Here is an 18,176-nt window from a genome sequence, read left to right on the forward strand (position 1 = left end):
CAACTTTCAGAGTCTCTTCTGACATCCATTTTTGTCTTTTTCTTTCTTTCCTGTATTTAATGATGTCTTGCTTTCTTCATGTATGATGTCCTTGATGTAGTTCCACAACTCATCTTATCTTTGGTCCTTAGTGTTCAATGCATCAAATCTATTCTTGAGATGGTCTCTATGTTCAGGTGGGATATACTCAAGGTTGTACTTTGGCTCTCCTGGACTTGTTCTAATTTTCTTCAACTTCAACTTGAACTTGCATATGAGCAATTGATGGTCTGTTCCACAGTTTGGCCTCTGGCCTTGTTCTGATGATATTGAGCTTTTCCATAGTCTTTCCACAGATGTGGTCGATTTGATTCCTGTGTATTCCATCTGGTGAGGTCCACGCGTATAGTCATCACTTATGTTGTTGTTGATAAGGAGTAGAATTGGATGAAGATAAGCAGTAGGAATTGGATACATGGTCTTAGACCTCTGAAAAGACACCTGGACTAGAAATGTATGCAGAGCGAACCATCACATCAAAGACTTAAACAGCAGAATGACCTACTGGTAAATTCACATGTGTGTTTTCCTCTGACAAGAAATCCCCTTGTGTAAGACAGTACACAATACTAGGGAAGCCAGCACAACTTGTACAAGCCATGGTCATGGAAGCTCCATAGACACATCTAAACTGCCTGAGGGACTGAATTGCTGGGTGGAGGGCTGTGGGGACCATGGTCTCAGGGAATATCTAGCTCAATTCGCATAACACACTTTATAAAGAAAATGTTCTACATTCTACCTTGGTGAGTAGCATCTGGGGTCTTAAAAGTCTGTGAGCAGCCATCTAAGATACTCCACTGATGTCACCCCTTCGGGAGCAAGGGAGAATGAAGAAAACAATACACAAGGGAAAGATTAGTGCAAAGGACTAATGGACCACAACTACCGTGGCCTCCACCAGACTGAGTCCAGTACAAGTAGATGGTGCCTGGCTACCACCACTGACTACTCTGACAGGGATCACAACAGAGGATCCTGGACAGAGCTGGAGAAAAATGTAGAACAAATTCTAACTCACAAAAAAAGACTAGAGTTACTGGCCTGACAGAGACTGGAGAAACCCCGAGAGTATGGCCCCCGGACATACTTTTAGCTCAGTAATGAAGTCACTCCCGAGGTTCACCCTTCAGCCAAAGATTAGATAGCCCCATAAAACAAAATGGGACTAATGGGGCACAACAGCCCAGGGACAAGGACTAGAAGGCAGGAGGGGACAGGAAAGCTGGTAATAGGGAACCTAAGTTTGAGAAGTGACAGTGTTGACATGTCATGGGGTTGTTAACCATTGTCGTCAAACAATATCTGTACTGTTTAATGAGAAACTATTTTTTCTGTAAACCTTCATCTAAAGTACAATTAAAAAAAGACATCCCCTTGTCAGTCCTTTGAGAGGATGAAAAGGGAGTGGAATCACTCATTAGGAAAGAATAGAAGGCATCATCTTTCCTAGGAAAGGTAAGTAGGCTCTTTTATGATTTCCAGGGTCTAGAGCTTTCTTAATGAACCACTGAGAACATTCTGACGGATCATTTAGCTCTTTTTTGGGAGAAAAGTAACAGAGTGAACTGTTTTGAGTTTGGGAGAGGAATATGGGGCTGCGAAGTCCCTGGGGCAACATGGACGTCTGTTGGCTTGGACTGCCCAGTGTCATTCCCCCTTTTTCTGGCAATAGCATGTTGACTTTCTTTTGGTGAACCACCCTATGTCCCCTCTTAGTCCACATGTTTTTGGTGGGGCTGCCGCTGCCTCCCTCCTGGCTCTGGAGATGAACATGTAACCTCGACCTCACAAAGTGCTTATCCATTCCCCTGGACACAGTGCTTGATTTAGGAATAACAGGTGGTGCAGGTGGCTCAGAGAGACTCAATCCACGATTTATGATAGAACTACTGGGAAACAGAAATCTGATGACCAGCTTGCCACCCAAGGGGAGAGCCTGAGAGTGAACGCAGACTATGGGAGCAGAAGTCCTGACAACTGTTTGAGCACCTGGATCTAGCCTCTCCTTCAGCATAGCCCTAGATATTTTGGTTATGTGAGACAGTAAATTCTCATTTGTCTTAAGCCAGTTTGAGTTTCTGACATCTGCAACAAAAAGAGTTGTGACTAATACTGACCCTGGGAGAAAATTCAAAGGAATGGGAAAGGAGATGAAAAGGGGATCTAGGTCTGGGTTATTGAGTCCCATCTCATTTCTGGTTCTAGAACCCATTTGTGTCCTGGGAGTGCCTGGGACAGCATAGTTGGGAAAGAACTTGAGTAAGGTGTGTCATTTGAGTGTGCAGGCACAGTGGCTGGTCTGCAGGATCTGCTACCATACTGTAATCAGGGACTGCTCCCTGCTGTGTAAGCCTATTCGTTGAGACACCCCTTCTGACCTCGGCTTGAGGACTCCTGCCAGCAACACACCCCCAAAACTCATAAGCTCCAGGGACCCCTGGAAACTTAGCAGGTAGCATAGTTCCTCAATCATCCTTTCTTTGGGTGGGGGGTGGTTGGGCATATCAGTACACCCCAACCTGGGGACAGCAGAGAGTGACAACCTCCATTACATGAATTTAAGAGTTAGTTGCTATCAGTAGACACTGAAGTCATGTGAGTGGATGAAATCACTCAAGAATATGTGGCTTATGAAGAGAAGAGGGTAAGGACAGAACCCTGGAGCCCACCAACATTTAAGGGATAGATAGAGAAAGAATGGTTAGAAAGATATAAAACCATTCAGCAGCGTGTGGCTTACGAGAAGCCAAGAAGTAAACAAATGTTCAACAGTGTCATCAGTTAAGTATCACAAGGATTGAAAGGGATCCATGACTCAGAAATTGCATGTTGCAAAGGAGCAACATTGCATGTTCCCTCCAGGAGATACATAAGAGTTTGAATGGTGCTGAGGGGGAAGAGTAAAGTTTGCATGAGGAACCCAAGGGCCTCATGGGAGAGAAGGGACTGAGATACACCCTCCCAATCCCCTTCCTCCCTAGTAATCTGCTAAGGTGGATAAAGTGACCTTAACAAAAGCCTTCCCTAGAGGCAGGAAAGGTCAGCAAGTTCCCTGAAATAATATCACCATGAGCATAAGAAAAGTAGACCATGGAATGGCCTGTGACAGAGCCAGTAGTGGTTGAGGGGGGATGGTGGTTCTGGGTTGTTGAGGAGGCAGACACTGGAAATTTTTCAACCCAGCCCTACTTGGGGAAGAGCTGTATGTAACTTGTGTTCTCTCACTCCTGGCCAGTTTTGGTGTGGAACACCCCTGGCCAAGCCTCAACTGAAAGAATCGAGGTGGCCTTAGGCAGCACCAGGACCAAAAGGCTTACCCTACCACCCCTAATCAGTGTCTCTGGGCATCTGAGTTAGGATTTACAAATGCTGAGGCAGGAGCAAGCAGGACTTGCCCGTCAGATAATCAGAGGTGATTTAGAAAATAATATTTGGAATCATTATTCCCTGATTGTGAGCATGGAGAAATGTGACCCAGCTGGGGCTGGGCCCTCACAGACTCACAAAGACACATCAGCTGGGCCCTGAGATAAACAATAGATGGGACAATCTCAGAAATTATCTTAAGGAAGTTTTCACCTTTTGTCTTTTTCTATTAACATTTAGTGAATAGAAATTTGCTGGACCAATGAAGACCCTCCTGACTTTCCTAACTGAAACCTGTGCCAAAGATTGTTAAGAAAGATGATTCAAAATGTAAGGTTACAATTTCTAGCCAATCAGTGAAAAGGTGACGCTTTCAATGATTCTACCCATTTTGTGATGTTGATATATACTGATGATTCTATAACCTTCCTCAGATTCAGACAGACATTCTAGCTCTGGAAGCGTGCTTGTCCGCTTCCCACTTTTGTCCTTTTGAATATATGCCGAATAAAACTTTCTTTTTGCTTTACTAAACTTTGTGATGTTTTTCACCTATAACAGTGGGCACCAGGGGCTTCCAGGACATATAAGGAAAAGGCACCAGGAGGGAGAGATCAGATTCCTACAAATCTCAGCATGTGGCTGACTGGGCACTGCACTTGGGTACCTCTGCACACTTTCTGCACCCCAAAACAAAGTCATGATGCTGGGAACAGGGAGTCATGGATGCCATTGACCAGAGTCATTTCAATGAAGAAATGGGGTGAAAACCATCCTAATGGGTAAGGATTCAGTGAGGAAGTTGAGACAGCAAATGTAGGAAATCTTTTAATGGAGACAAATCCTTGCCTGTGGAAGGAGGAGAGAAAAGGGGCTTGAGTTAGAAGAACATGTAGAATGAAAAACTCTGAGAAAACTTATTTCCTGAAGGAAAACAGGTTGTAGGGAGAGGTTGAAGATAAGAGGAAAAGAATCAAGGCCCCTAAAGAAGCGCAAGGGGAGGAGATTCAGAGCACACCCTTAGAGGAGGGGGCTCTTTCCTCCTGTGAGACAGGAAGGAGCGAGCCAAGGAACAGAACTCAGAAAGTGCCATGCCATCACGAAGCAGGCTTTCATGACCTAATAAAGCTTGCCCAGAGTTCCAGAAACCCTGAATCAGTCCTGACCAGGTCTCCTAGCAACCAGATGGTGGGGCCATGGCACTCTTAACACCCCAGGGAATGAAAGAAGTCTTCCAACTTCAGGTGAAGAGAAAAAGTAGCTTCTAAAAGAAAGTTAGTTCAGACTGGTCTAATAGTGATACGTGTGTGTGTGTGTGTGTGTGTGTGTGTCTATGTGTGTGATAGAAGTGGCTCCGTTTGACAGTGCCTATTTAGAGGATACCTTGGACACCCACCCAGTTCTCAACCCTCATAGCATGTGTTTGCCAGCTAGGACTGGAGGCCCATGGCTCACCAGCCCCGACAGCTTATAGTTATAACCTGTCTACAGTGACAGCCCCTAAGGTGGCAGAGTCTGCCTTCATGGAAGGAGCAGCCCTTACAAGAGGCATTCTGCCTGCCTCCACATGAGGAAGGGCCAGAGAGAACCTCTGGGGTAAATTTATAATCTTTCTAGAGACAAGATTTTCACCAGGGAGCCTCCAGGCCCCTTGAATCCTTCGGAATTGTATGCTAATATGTGTGTAGTGTGTGTGTGTGTGTGTGTGTTGGTGGAGGAGGAGAGCTTTTGTTGCTTTGGGGTAGGGTTGTTGTTAGTTGTTAGTTGTGGTCAAGGCATGGCAATCCCAAGTACAACAGAGAGAAATGTTACCCAATCCCAAGCCATCCTCAAGACTCCTGGTATGCTCCTGTCCATTTTTGCAGCTACAGTGTATTTTGAGTGCCTTTCAACCTAGGTGGCTCATCTTACACTACTATATCAGACAGTGTTCTGTTGTGATCCATAGTGTTTTTATTGGCAAATTTTCAGAAATATATAGGCCTTTCATCCTACTGTCTTAGTTTGCAAGGCTTGCTGCAACTTGTCCACCATGGGTGACCCTACTGGTATTTGAAATACTGGTGGCATAGCTTCCAGAATCATAGCAACATGCAAGCCATGACAAGGGTGGAGAGGGGGGCAAATTTCATTAGTTTCTCAGAACCAATTCTCAACTCAAAAGGGGTGAGCAAGGAGGGGCATGTGGAGTCATGGAGGCCAGGATGACACAAGAGGCTCTAAACCGTGGGGCCAATACGGCCTCTCTGCAAGCTCCTTCCAAAGACAGGTCTGTCCAAGAAGGGTTTCAGGGTACTGCCACGAAGTTTAGGTAAGAAGACCATGTGTGAACTGTGTGTACAGTTGGGCATCTGATATACAGCCACATGCTGCCCCCTTGGCTAGGGCCTTCCTCCCCATCCTGGAACACATATGTGCTTTCACAAATCTTCTCTAGACCTTGTAATCAGCTGTCCTATCCACTCCAACCTGAGGCCCCAAGTGGGGATCTGTGAGGGCAGGAGGAAAGGGCTACCTGAGTCAGGCACAAGAGTGGTGGTGGTGGAAGAAGTATCCCTGGGGGCTGAGGACAGGACCCTGGACCTCCTCTATCACCAAGTCTGCATCAGTCCCCCTAAGGGTTCTCTGAGCCAGAGCCTCCCTGCTGTAAGGAGAACAACACTCTTGTGTATGGTGAGTCTCGGCTTCACATCATACCCTTTATTACCTCTCCTTTAAGTGACACTTGATTCTGCTATATCTGTTGGTGACCTATAAGAACACTTCTGGAAGGACCAGTCAAACCCTCAGGTAAAATAAGTTCTTACCTACAGATAGGATAAAAGATATCCCAATCAGTGTTTTCCTCCTGGCCTGCCAGAGTGCCTGAATTTTCACCAAGCAAAATACATTTCTTCTGCCAAAGTATTGCCTCATCAAGCCTCTTCTCAGTCAGTCGTTTACACTTCAGCATGAATTTCATTATTAGATCACTGCTTTCTGGGGCAGCTAGCTGAGAGTAGGCTCTGAGGGAAACTAAATTGCATTGGGGAAGAGGGAAGAGGGATCATAATTTAGAATTTGAGGCCTAAAGTATACAAACCTGGGGCTGCAGTGCTTAGTATGAAAACTGTCAGTAGAAGAGGCAGTGCTAGAAAGAAGAGCATGTTGTCCCCAGAAAGGGGAGGGAAAATTGTCCAGAAACCAAAGCATAATTCTGCCCAGGTGTATCCACATTTCTGTTCACACTTCAGGGCTCTGGGAAGCTGTTGTGGAGCCCCCAACAGTGTTTTGCCCAGTAAGAATGGCATCTTGACTCCTAAATCCCACCACCTCCTTATCTCATGCCCTGCAGAAACCAGAAGGTCGCAAACACCTGTGGGCACTGCTGAACTGGGAAGAGTTTGACGAAGTGAGAGACTTCCGCAGAAGCATCCTGCTGGACACCCTCTATGAAAGCATTCTCTTTGCAGTGGGCAAAGGCTTTCCATGGGTCAAGGTGGCCCAGGTGGCCAAGTTCACAGAGGAGCTGCTCCAGGAAGCCAAAGGTAAGGAGTGTCCAGGCAAGAGTCAGCGAGGCTGGGAGGGAGCACAGGACTTGCTTGCAGTCCACAACCCCAGGAGGCCTCTGAGCAGCTGGGGCCCTTCCTTTTCCTGACATTTAGTCTCCTTATATGCTTATAAACCGCTTCCCTGCCAAGGCTTCCTGGAGAGTGGAACAAGCCTTGTTCTCTCCTCACTAGTCTCCCTGGCTGCAAATCTCACACCACTCCAAGCTGTTCACACAGCAGCCAGGGTGTTTGTGTTTTGTTTTGTTTTTTGCTGGACATAAATCAAACATGTCACTCCCCTGGTTGAAACCTTTCATTGACTCCCCTTTGTACCCCTGAAAGGTTGCACATTTTCCTTCGGGTTTAGCTTCACCAAATGTCTCAGGGGAAGCTGTACAGGTACCAGCTTGCTGACACATGAACGGGGGAATAGCAGGCAGGGGAGTTTTTAGAGAGAGTGTCTCTCCTGCCCTCTGCCTTGTGGTGGGCTTTCATGGAAAAGGGCACAAATGCCTCTCCCCTGTAGCCCCATGACATGAAGGAATGTGATCACGTTGGTCCACCTCTTGGGCTGTGAAATGTAGATTCATTCAACAAGCAGCCCTTCTGTGGTGACCTTCCTAGTAGTAATTAACTCAGCCAAGAAACACCAATAAGTCCTTAAGCTAGTGGGAGAATTTTTGATGAGGGAAGGGATACTTAGATTCAAAGAGCCTCCCCACAACATACTTACTGATTCCAAAAAGGAAAAGAATAGCCTCACAGTGAAGAAACCTGCAGATACCACCTTAATCAAATGATCCAAATGAACATCATCAGGAATAGGACAAACTGGTAATCATCATGTACCACCTAGGAGGATGCAATGAGAGGAACACGAGCATTGCTTCAGTGATGCTTCTAACAAAGACCCATGACCTGAATCTAATCATGAGAAACATCAAATTGAGGAACTTTGTGCAAAGTCACTCTCCTGTAGTCTTCAAAAATATTAAGGTTATAGGAAATAAGGAAAAACTGAGGAACTGTCCCAAACTGGAAGAGACTAAAGAAGCAGGGCAACTAAAAATCAAATGTGATGTGTGATCCCTAGCTTGGATCCTTTTGCTATGAAGGGCGTTATTGGGACAATTGGTGAAACTTGAATAAGGTACGAGAATTAGACAATAGTATCATATGAAGGGGTCCCTAGGTGGCACAGTTTCCAGTTGATTACTAACCTAAAGGTTGGCAGTCCAAACCCACCTAGAGGCACCATGGAAGAAAGGCCAGGAGATCTGCTTCTGTAGAGATTACAGCCAAGAAAACCCTCTGGAGCACAGTTGTCCTCTGTAACACATGGGATCACCATGAGTTGGAATTGACTTGACAGCAGTGGGTTTAGTTTTGGTTTTTAACATATCAAGGTTAATCTCCTTATTTTGATGGTTGTATCTATGAATGTCTTTGTGGTTATAAATGTCCTTGTCTTAGGAAATTAAACACTAAACTATCCTGGGTGACTGGGGCATCATGTTGGCAACTTTTTCTTAAGTAGATTGGGAATAAATTTCTTTATACTATTTTTGCAACTTTTGTGTATTGAATTTCTTTTATTTTAAAATTGTTTTAAGATAAGAAGATTAAAAAAAAAAAAAGTGTCACACATTTCTGGTCTTCCTCTGCCCCTCTGATCTCCAAGCCCACAGGCTGCACGATGCCCCTAGAGCTGATTTACTAAGAGCTCATCAGCTAGTCCTGCCAGCAAGATCTCCAAAGTCCTTCCCTAATCTCGCCACTTCTCACCACCTCCAAAGCCACCACACTTTCTAACCCATCTCCATCTTTTGACTGGCCCACTGTTTTCAAATCTTGTTCTTATGCAGCCCATTCACCAAACTGCACAGTGATTTTCCAAAAACACAAATAAAATTGCATCACTCCTCTATTTAGAACCATGCAGAGCTCACAACCCATGTTTTATGCACACTTGGGTCCAGCCTTATTTTTATTTCTTCAGCTCCACTTATCCCCTCCTGCTTCTCTCATCCTGGCCAGCATGACTACCTAAGTGGTCCCAGTCTGAAGACTTCAGCAAGACGTGGCATTGCTCATGAATCAATCTCAGAGATCCTTGGGAAATTTCATTCCACCCCAGCCACCCTCTCAGCCCCACCTGGGGCCTTCCTGGCATCCCTCTGTGTCACACCTTTCTGCTGCTCACAGCAATATCCGGGTATCAAAGTTAAACCCTGTAGTTTGAGCTCTAAAGTTGTTCATGGCCAGAATGAACACTAACTACCGGGAATAAGAATGACAGCTCCAAGCAGGTGGGAACTCTGGCTCTTTTAATTTTCCATCAGAGCCTTCCATAAGCCAAGCCCTTGAAAAACAGTCAAGATGATGCAAACCCAACCTAAAACGGAGGCGATTAGGTCACACCTGAGCTTCCGACCTTGCTGGTTGTAAGTGTACCTTGCCAACACAACACATCTATTTCTCGTAGACTTCTAAATCCTTAAAGTTGGAAAGAGACTTAGTGGTTGGAAAATGTTAATTCCCCCTATTTCAAGGAGAGAAGGAGCCCTGGTGACACAGTGGTAAAACACTCAGTTGCTAACTGAAAAGATGGTGGTTTGAACCCACCAGCCTCTCCGTGGGAGAAAGACGTGAAAGTCTGCTTCCATAAAGATTACAGCCTTGGGAACCCTATGGGGCAGTTCTACTCTGTCCTATGGGGTCGCTATGAGTCAGAATCAACTCCATGGCAGTGGGTTGGGGTTTTTTTGTTTTATTTCAGGGAGCCCCTTAACATGCCAACAAGGGTTCATGCAACCTCTGTACCCTTCAACTGTTGGGGAGCTCACTCATTTATTAAGAATGGATTATTTAAAAATTCTTCCTTATACCTAGCTTGTCTCTGCCTTCTTCACCTTCTACTCATATGTCCAAAGTTTGACCTCTAGAAACAGAGCTCTAGCCCTGCAGATATTTAATGTCTATGACTATTATGTCTTCATGATTAGGCTAGACATCTCCACTGCCTTTTATCATTCTTAATATGGCATAGTTTCCATAGAATCTTCCACCTCAGCTCTCCACCATTGCACCCTTTCTTGCTACCCTCCTCTGGGCATATTTATGTTTGTCAATATCTATGGCATCCAGACTCAAATACAATATAACCTGCAGTTTGATTAGTGAAGTGATCAGTGGTTTTATTACTCTCCCTTGTCCTGGTTGTGATGCTCCTGTTTGTATAGCCTATGGGTGTATTTACTTTATTGGCATCGAGGTCACATTGACTCATATTCAGCTGGCAATTCACTAAAACCCCTAACCATTTTTTGAACCTACATGCAGGACTTTACAATCACCTCCATTAATTCCATCTTGTTAATGTTGGCCCATCTTTCTCTCAAAATCTGTTAAATCTTGATTCTGGGTCACCCAGCTTACAAGTTCTTCCCCTCAGCTTTATAGCACCTGAAAATTTGTGAAGTTAGCTGATGCAAACATTGAGTAGGATGGGTTCCCCATGCCTGAAATTCAACTCTCTGGAAACAGAATCCATCAGGAGGCCCAGGGCCAAGAGGGAAGACTCAAATCCTTACTCTGCCTCTTACCGTCTGTGTGGTCTTAGGCAAGTCACATAACCTCTGATCCTCTGATTACACATTTAAACCAGCTGCCATCGAGTCTGACTCATGGTGAGACCATCAGAGTAGAACTGCGCTCCACAGTGTTTTCAAAGGCTGATTTTTTTTTTAATTGTGCTTTAGGTGAAAGTTTACAGCTCAAGTTAATTTCTCATTCAAATATTTATACGTATTGTTTTGTGACATTAGTTGCAATCCCTACAACATTACAGCATGCTCCCCCTTCCCACCCCAGGTTTCCTGTGTCCATTTGTCCAATTTCTGCCTTCCTGCCTTCTCTCCTCCTGATTTTGGACAGGAGTTGCCCATTTGGTCTCATATATCTGAACCTTAGTTCAATCTTCTTCAATCATAAGTTCAATCTTCAACCTTCTTAAAGCATGTTCCTCACATGTGTTATTTTTTGTTTTATAGGTCTCTCTAATCCTCGTCTGAAAAGTAGGGCTCAAGAGTAGTTTCAGTTCTGGGTTAGCAGAGTGTCTTAGGGCCACAGTTTCAGGGATTTCTCCAGTTTCTCTCAGACCATTAAGTCTGGTCTTTTTCATGAACTTGAATTCTGTTCTACATTTTTCTCCTGCTTTGCCTGGGACTCTCTGTTGTGATCCCTATCAGAGCAGTCATTTGTGGTAGCTGGGCACCATCTAGTTGTTCTGGTTTCAAGCTGGTGGAGTCTCTGGTTCACGTGGTCCCTTAGTCCTTTAAGCTAATATTTTCCTTGTGTCTATGGTTTTCTTCATTATTCTTTGCTCGAGGTGGGATGGGACCAATAGATGTATCTTGGATGGCTGCTCGAAAACTTTTAAGATCCTAGATGCTACTCACCAAAATGAGATGTAGAACATTTTCTTTATGAACTATGTTATGCCAATTGACCTAGATGTCCCCCAAAACTATGGTCCCCAGGCCCCAGGCCCCAGGCCCAGCTACTCTGTCCCTCAAAGTGTTTGGATGTGTATAGGAAAATTTCTGTGCTTTTGCTTTGGTCCAGTTGTGCTGACTTCCCCTATTTGTGTGTTGTCCTTCCCTTCACCAAAGTTGACTCTTGTTTACTGTCTAGTTAGTGATCTCCCCCGCCCCACCCTTGTAACTATCAAACAATGCTTTTTTTCTGTGTGTAAACCTTTTCTTGAGTTCTTATAATAGTGGTCTCATACAATATTTGTCCTTCTGTGACTGACTTATTTCACTCAGCATAATGCCCTCTAGATTCATCCATGTTGTGAGATGTTTTGCGGATTCATCATTGTTCTTGATTGTTGCATAGTATTCCATTGTGTGTATGTACCATAATTTGTTTATCCATTCATCTGTTGATGGGCATTTAGGTTGTTTCCATCTTTTTGCTATTATGAATAGTGCTGCAATGAACATGGGTGTGCATATGTCTATTCGTGTGAAGGCTCTTATTTCTCTGGGGTATATTTCTAGGAGTGGGATTGTTGGATCTTATGGTATTTCTATTTCTAGATTTTTAAGGAAGCCCCATATCGTTTCCAAAGTGGCTGTACCATTTTACATTCCCATCAGCAGAGCATAAGAGTTCCAATCTCCCCCACAGCCTCTCCAACATTTGTTACTTTCTGTTTTTTGGATTAGTGCCAGTATTGTCAGGATAAGATTGTATCTCATTATAGTTTTGATTTGTATTTCTCTAATGGCTAATGATTGTGAACATTTCCTCATGTGTCTGTTAGCCACCTGAATGTCTTCTTTGGTGAAGTATCTGTTCATATCCTTTCCCCATTTTTTAATTGGATTATTTGTCTTTTTGTTGTTGAGGTGTTGCCATATCTTGTAGATTTTAGAGATTAGCCCCTTATCGGATATGTCATAACCAAAAATCTTTTCCCAATCTGTAGGTTCTCTTTTTACTCTTTTTGTGAAGTCTTTTGATTAGCATAAGTGTTTGATTTTTAGGAGCTCCCAGTTATCTAGTTTCTTTTGGTGTTTGTGCATTGTTAGTTATGGTTTGTATCCTATTTAAGCCATATATGAGGGTCCCTAGCATTGTCTCTATTTTTTCTTCCATGATCATTATCATTTTAGATTTTATATTTAGGTCTTTGGTCCATTTTGAGTTAGTTTTTGTGTATGGTGTGAGGTATGGGTCCTGTTTCATTTTTTTACAGGTGGACATCCAGTTATGACAGCACCATTTGTTAAAGAGTCTGTCATTTCCCCATTTAACAGACTTTGGCCTTTTCTGAAATATCAGCTGCTCATGGATGGATTTATGTCTGGGTTCTCAATTGTGTTCCATCGATCTGCTTGTCTGTTGTTCTACCAATACCAGGCTGTTTCCACTACTGTAGCTGCATAATAGGTTCTAAAATCAGCTAGTATGCATCCTCTCACTTCGTTCTTCTTCTTCAGTAATGCTTTACTTATCCAGGGCCTGCTCCCTTTCCATTTAAAGTTGGTAATTTGTTTCTCTATTCTCGTTAAAGAATGCTGTTGGAATTTGGATCAGGATTGCATTTTATCTGCAGATCACTTTGAGTAGAACTGACATTTTCACAATGTTGAGTCATCCTATCCATGATCGTCGTATGTTTTTCCAATTATATAGGTCTCTTTTGGTTTCTTGCAGTAGTGTTTTGTAATTTTCTTTGTATAGGCCTTTTACATCCCTGGTTAGATTTATTCCTAAGTATTTTATCTTCTGGGGGGCTATTGTAAATGGTATCAATTTGGTGATTTCCTTTTTGAAGTTCTCTTTGTTGGTTTAGATGAATCCTACTGATTTTTGTATGTTAATATTGTATCCTGCTACTTTACTGAAATCTTCTATTAGTTCCAGTGGCTTTCCTGTGAATTCTTCGGAGTTTTCTGTATATAAGATCATATCATCTGCAAATAGTGATAGTTTTACCTCTTCCTTACCAGTTTGGCGCACTTTATTTTTTCTTGCCTTATTGCTGTAGCTAGGATTTCCAGAGCAATGTTGAATAAAAGTGGTGATAAAGGGCATCCTTGTCTGGTTCATGTTCTCAAGGGAAATACTTTCAGTCTCTCTCCATTTAGAATGATGTTGGCTGTTGGCTTTGTATAAATGCCCTTTATTAGGTTGAAGAATTTCCCTTTTATTCCTATTTTGCTGATAGTTTTTATCAGGAATGGGTGTTGGACTTTGTCAACTGCCTTTTCTGCGTTGATTGATTAGATAATGTGGTTCTTTTCTTTTGTTTTATTTATGTGGTGGATTATGTTGATTGATTTTGTAATGTTGAACCATCCCTGCATAGCTGGTATGAATCCCACTTGATTGTGATGTATTATTTTTTTATGTTATTGAATTCTGTTGGTTAGAATTTTGTTGAAAATTTTTGCATCTATGTTCATGAGGGATAGTGGTCTGTAGTTTCTTTTTTGTGTGTGTCTTTGCCTGACTTTGGTATCAGGGTTACGCTGTCTTCATAGAATGAGTTCAGGAGTATTCCTTCCTTTTCTATGCTCTGTAATACCTTTATTAGTACTGGTGCTAACTCTTCCCTGGAAGTTTGGTATAATTCTTCAGTAAAGCCACCCAGGCCAGGGCTTTTTTAAATTGGGATTTTTTTTTTTAATTACCACTTCAATCTCTTCTTTTGTTATGGGTCTGTTTAGTTTTTCTACCTCAGTTTGTGTTAGTTTAGGTACGTAGTGTGTTTCTAGAAATTTGTCCATTTCCTCTAGGTTTTCAAATTTGTTGGAGTACAATCTTTCATAGTATTCTGTTATGATCCTTTTTATTTCAATTGGATCTGTTGTGATATCACCTGTCTTATTTCTTATTCAAGTTATTTGCTTCCTCTCTTGTTTTTCTTTTGTCGGTTTGGCCAATGGGTTGTCGATTTTGTTGATGCTTTCAAAGAACCAACTTTTGGTCTTGTTGATTCTTTCAATTGTTTGTCTATTCTCTATTTCATTTATTTAGGCTCTAATCTTTATTATTTCCTTTTTTCTGGTGCCTGAGAGCTTCTTTGGCTGCTCTCTTCTAATTTGTTTAAGTTGTAGTGTTCATGTTTTGATTTTGGCCCTTTCTTCTTTTTTAATGTGTGTTTATTGCTATAAATTGACCTCTAAGCGCTGCTTTGGCTATGTCCCAAAGGTTTTGGTAAGATGTATTTTCATGCTTATTTGATTCTACGAATTTTTTATTTCATCCTTGATTTCTTCTATTACCCAGTAGTTTTTAAGAAAGGTATTGTTCAGTTTCCATGTATTTGATTTTTTTCCTTGCTTTTTCGGTTATTGACTCCTACTTTTGTGGCATTATGATCAGAGAAGATGGTTTGTATTATTTTGGTGTTTTGGATTTTGTTAAGGCTTGCTTTGTGTCCTAAAATGTGGTCTGTTCTGAAGAATGTTTCATGTAAATGAATGTATACTTTGCTGCTGTTGGGTAAAGTGTTCTGTATTTGTCTGGAGGTCGAGTTGGTGGATTGTGGCATTTAGATCTTCTGTATCGTTACTGAGTTTATTTCTAGATGTTCCGTCCTTCACCAAAAGTGATGCATTGAAGTTCCTTCCTATTATTGTGGAACTGTCTATTTCTCTTTCAGTGCTGTTAGAGTTTGTTTTATGTATATTGAAGTCCTGTCATTGGGTGTGTATATATTTATTATGGTTATGTCCTCCTGGTGTATTGACACTTTAATCATTATATAGTGTCATTCTTTATCCTTTATGATGGATTTTGCTTTAAAGTCTATTTTATTGGAGATTAATATTGCCACTTCTACTCTTTTTTGGTTATCATTTGCTTGATATATTTTCTCCTATCCTTTGAGTTTTAGTTTGTTTATGTCTTTGTGTCTAAGGCGTGTTTCTTGTAGACAGCATATAGATGGATCATGGTTTTTTTTAATCCATTCTGCCACTCTCTGTCTCTTTACTGGTGAATTTAGTCCATTTACATTCAGTGTAATTATTGATAGGTATGAGTTTACTGCTGTCATTTTGTTTTTTGTTTTTTGTGGTGTTGACAGTTTCTTTGTTCCACTTAATTTTCTGTGCTCAGTTCTTTTTGTTTATGTATTTTATTTTCCACTCTTTTGTGTTTGCGGAGTCTTTATGTTTTTCTTTTTTTATTTTGACAGGTAGGTTTGTTAGCTTTCTTTGTGGTTACCTTGAAATTTACCTTTATTTTTCTAAGTTTAAACCAGTCTTTTATTTCTTGATATGGCCTTGACTTCCTCTCCATATGGAAGTTCTTTGACTATACCGTTTATTCCCTTTTTTTGTTTTTTTTTTTTTTTTTTTGACCTTGTCATCATTTACATCTTGACGTCTCTGGTTCCCTATTTGAGCTTTGATTTATTTTTCTGAATTCCCTATCTGGGTTGATATCTGGTTTATCTATCCTGTGTCCTACTCTTGGATTGTTGTCTAATGTTGTTGGTTCTAGTATTTCTTGTAGCTTTGGTGTGGTTTTTACAAATTCCCTTAATTTCTGTTTTTCTGGAAATGACCTAATTTCACCATCATATTTGAGAGACAGTTTTGCTGGATATATAATTCTTGGCTGGAAATTTTTTTCCTTCAAGGCTTTATATACGTCATCCCATTGCCTTCTTGCCTGCATGGTTTCTGCTGAGTAATCTGAGCTTAGTCTTAGTGGTTCTTCTTTGTCAGTGACTTTTCATTTATCTCTAGACACTCTCAGGATTCTTTCTTTGTCTTTGGTTTTGGCAAATTTGATTATGATATGTCTTGGTGACTTTCTTTTGTGGTCTATCTTTTATGGAGTTCATTGAGCTTCTCAGATAGATATCTTCTTGTCTTTCATAATATTAGGGAAGTTTTCTGCCAGCAAATCTTCAACAATTCTCTTTGCATTTTCTATTATCTCCCCCTATTCTGGTACTCTGATCACTCACAAGTTGTTCCTTTTGATAGTGTTCCACATCATTCTTAGGCTTTTTTCATTCTTTTTTTCTGATTTTTCCTCAAACAAATTGGTGTCAAGGGGTTTATCTTCAATCTCACTGATTCTAACTTCCATTGTCTCAATTCTGCTCCTATGACTTTCTTTTGAGTTGTCTGATTCTGAAATTTTATTAATCTTTTGAATTTCTAGTTGCCGTCTGTATGGTTTCTAGCAGCATGTTTATTCTGTTGTTTTGTTCCTGTATTGTTTTCCTGAATTCTTCTATTGCTTTGTTTCTGTGTCTTAGTTATCTAGTGCTGCTTTGACAGAAATACCACAAGTGGATGGCTTTAATAGAGAAATTTATTCTCTCACAGAGAATTGTATGTAGGCTACAAGTCCAAATTCAGGATGTCAGCTCCCAGGGGAAGGGTTTATCTGTTGGCCCTGGAGGAAGGACCTTGTCATCAGTCTTCCCTTGGTCTGGGAGCATCTCAGCACAGGAACCTCAGGTCCAAAGGACGTGCTTTGCTCCTGGTACTGCTTTCTTGGTGGTATGAGGTCCCCATGTCTCTCTGCTCGCTTCTCTCTTTCATATCTCAAAAGAGATTGGCTTAAGACACTATCTGAACTTGTAGATCTCATCAATCTAACTGTCACTAATCCATCTCATTACATCATAGTGATAGGATTTACAACACACAGGGAAATCACATCAGATGACAAAATGGTAGGCAATCATACAATACTGAGAATCATGGCCTAACCAAGTTGACAGATATTTTTGAGGGACACAATTCAATCCATGACAGTCTGTGTGCTCCTTGGTTTAGTCTGAGTTTTGCCTGATCGCCTTCCTGATCTCTTGGAGAGCTCTATATATTGGTCTTTTAAATTCTTTATCAGGTAGTTCTATTGCCTTATCTTCCTCCAGAAGGTTTTCTGGTTCTTTATTTTGGTTGCTGGCTGGAACCATCTTATCCTGCTTCTTTATATGATTTGATATTGACCGTTGTCTCCGAGACATCAATAAGTTATTATATTTATTGACTGTATTTTTGCTTTCTTCATCCTGTATTTTTGTTTTGTTTTGTTTTGTTTTGATATGTCCAGGAAGGCTGGCTGTGTGTGCTACTTTGGTTGTTGGTGTCACTGAAGGTCTTACCTCCTGCCTCCAGGGTGTCAGAGCAACTACTAGTGTGTGAGCCCGGGAGTCTGTTCACTGTTCTTGGGGCGGTGGTGTGGTTGTTCAGCATGCAGATGTCTGGGTTGGTCACTGAGTGTGTGGTGCAGAGACTCTCACCCACAGTCCTAGGTGGGCAGGGCTCCGTGGGGGATGTTCAGAGCAGGCACAGGTCTCTAGCTGCAGTGGGGGGCAATGTGTGGGGCAAGGTAGGGGGGAAGGCACGGGGCTGGCGCCTGCCCCAGGTGCCCAGATGGAGGGCATGTCCTTGTCCACTGAGAGCGTGTAGTGGGGTGGGGAGGAGTGCAGCCAGTCCTTGGGCACCCAGTGCCATTGGTTAGAGGGATTGGGAGGCACCACTCTCAGGCCCCTGTCATGGGTGGCTAGATGCAGTGGGTGGTACCACCAGCCCTCAAGCCCCTGATGTGGGTGGGTGAGGCCCCTTCTTAGGGGGCAGGCCGGTGTCAAATGTCACAAATCATAGCTCCCGCTTGGCTGCTGCAGGTGAAAATGGGCTCCAGGTGGATGTCCTGCTCATTTATGCTAATGAGGGCTTGAGTTGTTGG

The 18,176-nt window shown here is 42.3% G+C and overlaps 1 protein-coding gene across 1 annotated transcript in view; it reads left to right on the forward strand.

Moving 5' to 3' along the window:
* The first annotated feature begins 4,583 nt into the window (after positions 1-4,583).
* The window catches only part of CUNH8orf74 (chromosome unknown C8orf74 homolog), a 36,084-nt gene continuing 22,491 nt past the window's right edge, over positions 4,584-18,176 (forward strand). The window contains exons 1-2 of the mRNA XM_004382199.1: positions 4,584-4,652; positions 6,743-6,935. Of these exons, the coding sequence (XP_004382256.1) occupies positions 4,605-4,652; positions 6,743-6,935 (241 nt within the window). The 5' untranslated portion in view covers positions 4,584-4,604. The remainder of the gene's footprint in view (positions 4,653-6,742; positions 6,936-18,176) is intronic.

This window comes from Trichechus manatus, unplaced genomic scaffold (genome assembly GCF_000243295.1).
Source record: "Trichechus manatus latirostris isolate Lorelei unplaced genomic scaffold, TriManLat1.0 scaffold00091, whole genome shotgun sequence".
In the NCBI taxonomy this organism is placed as follows: Eukaryota; Metazoa; Chordata; class Mammalia; order Sirenia; family Trichechidae; genus Trichechus; species Trichechus manatus.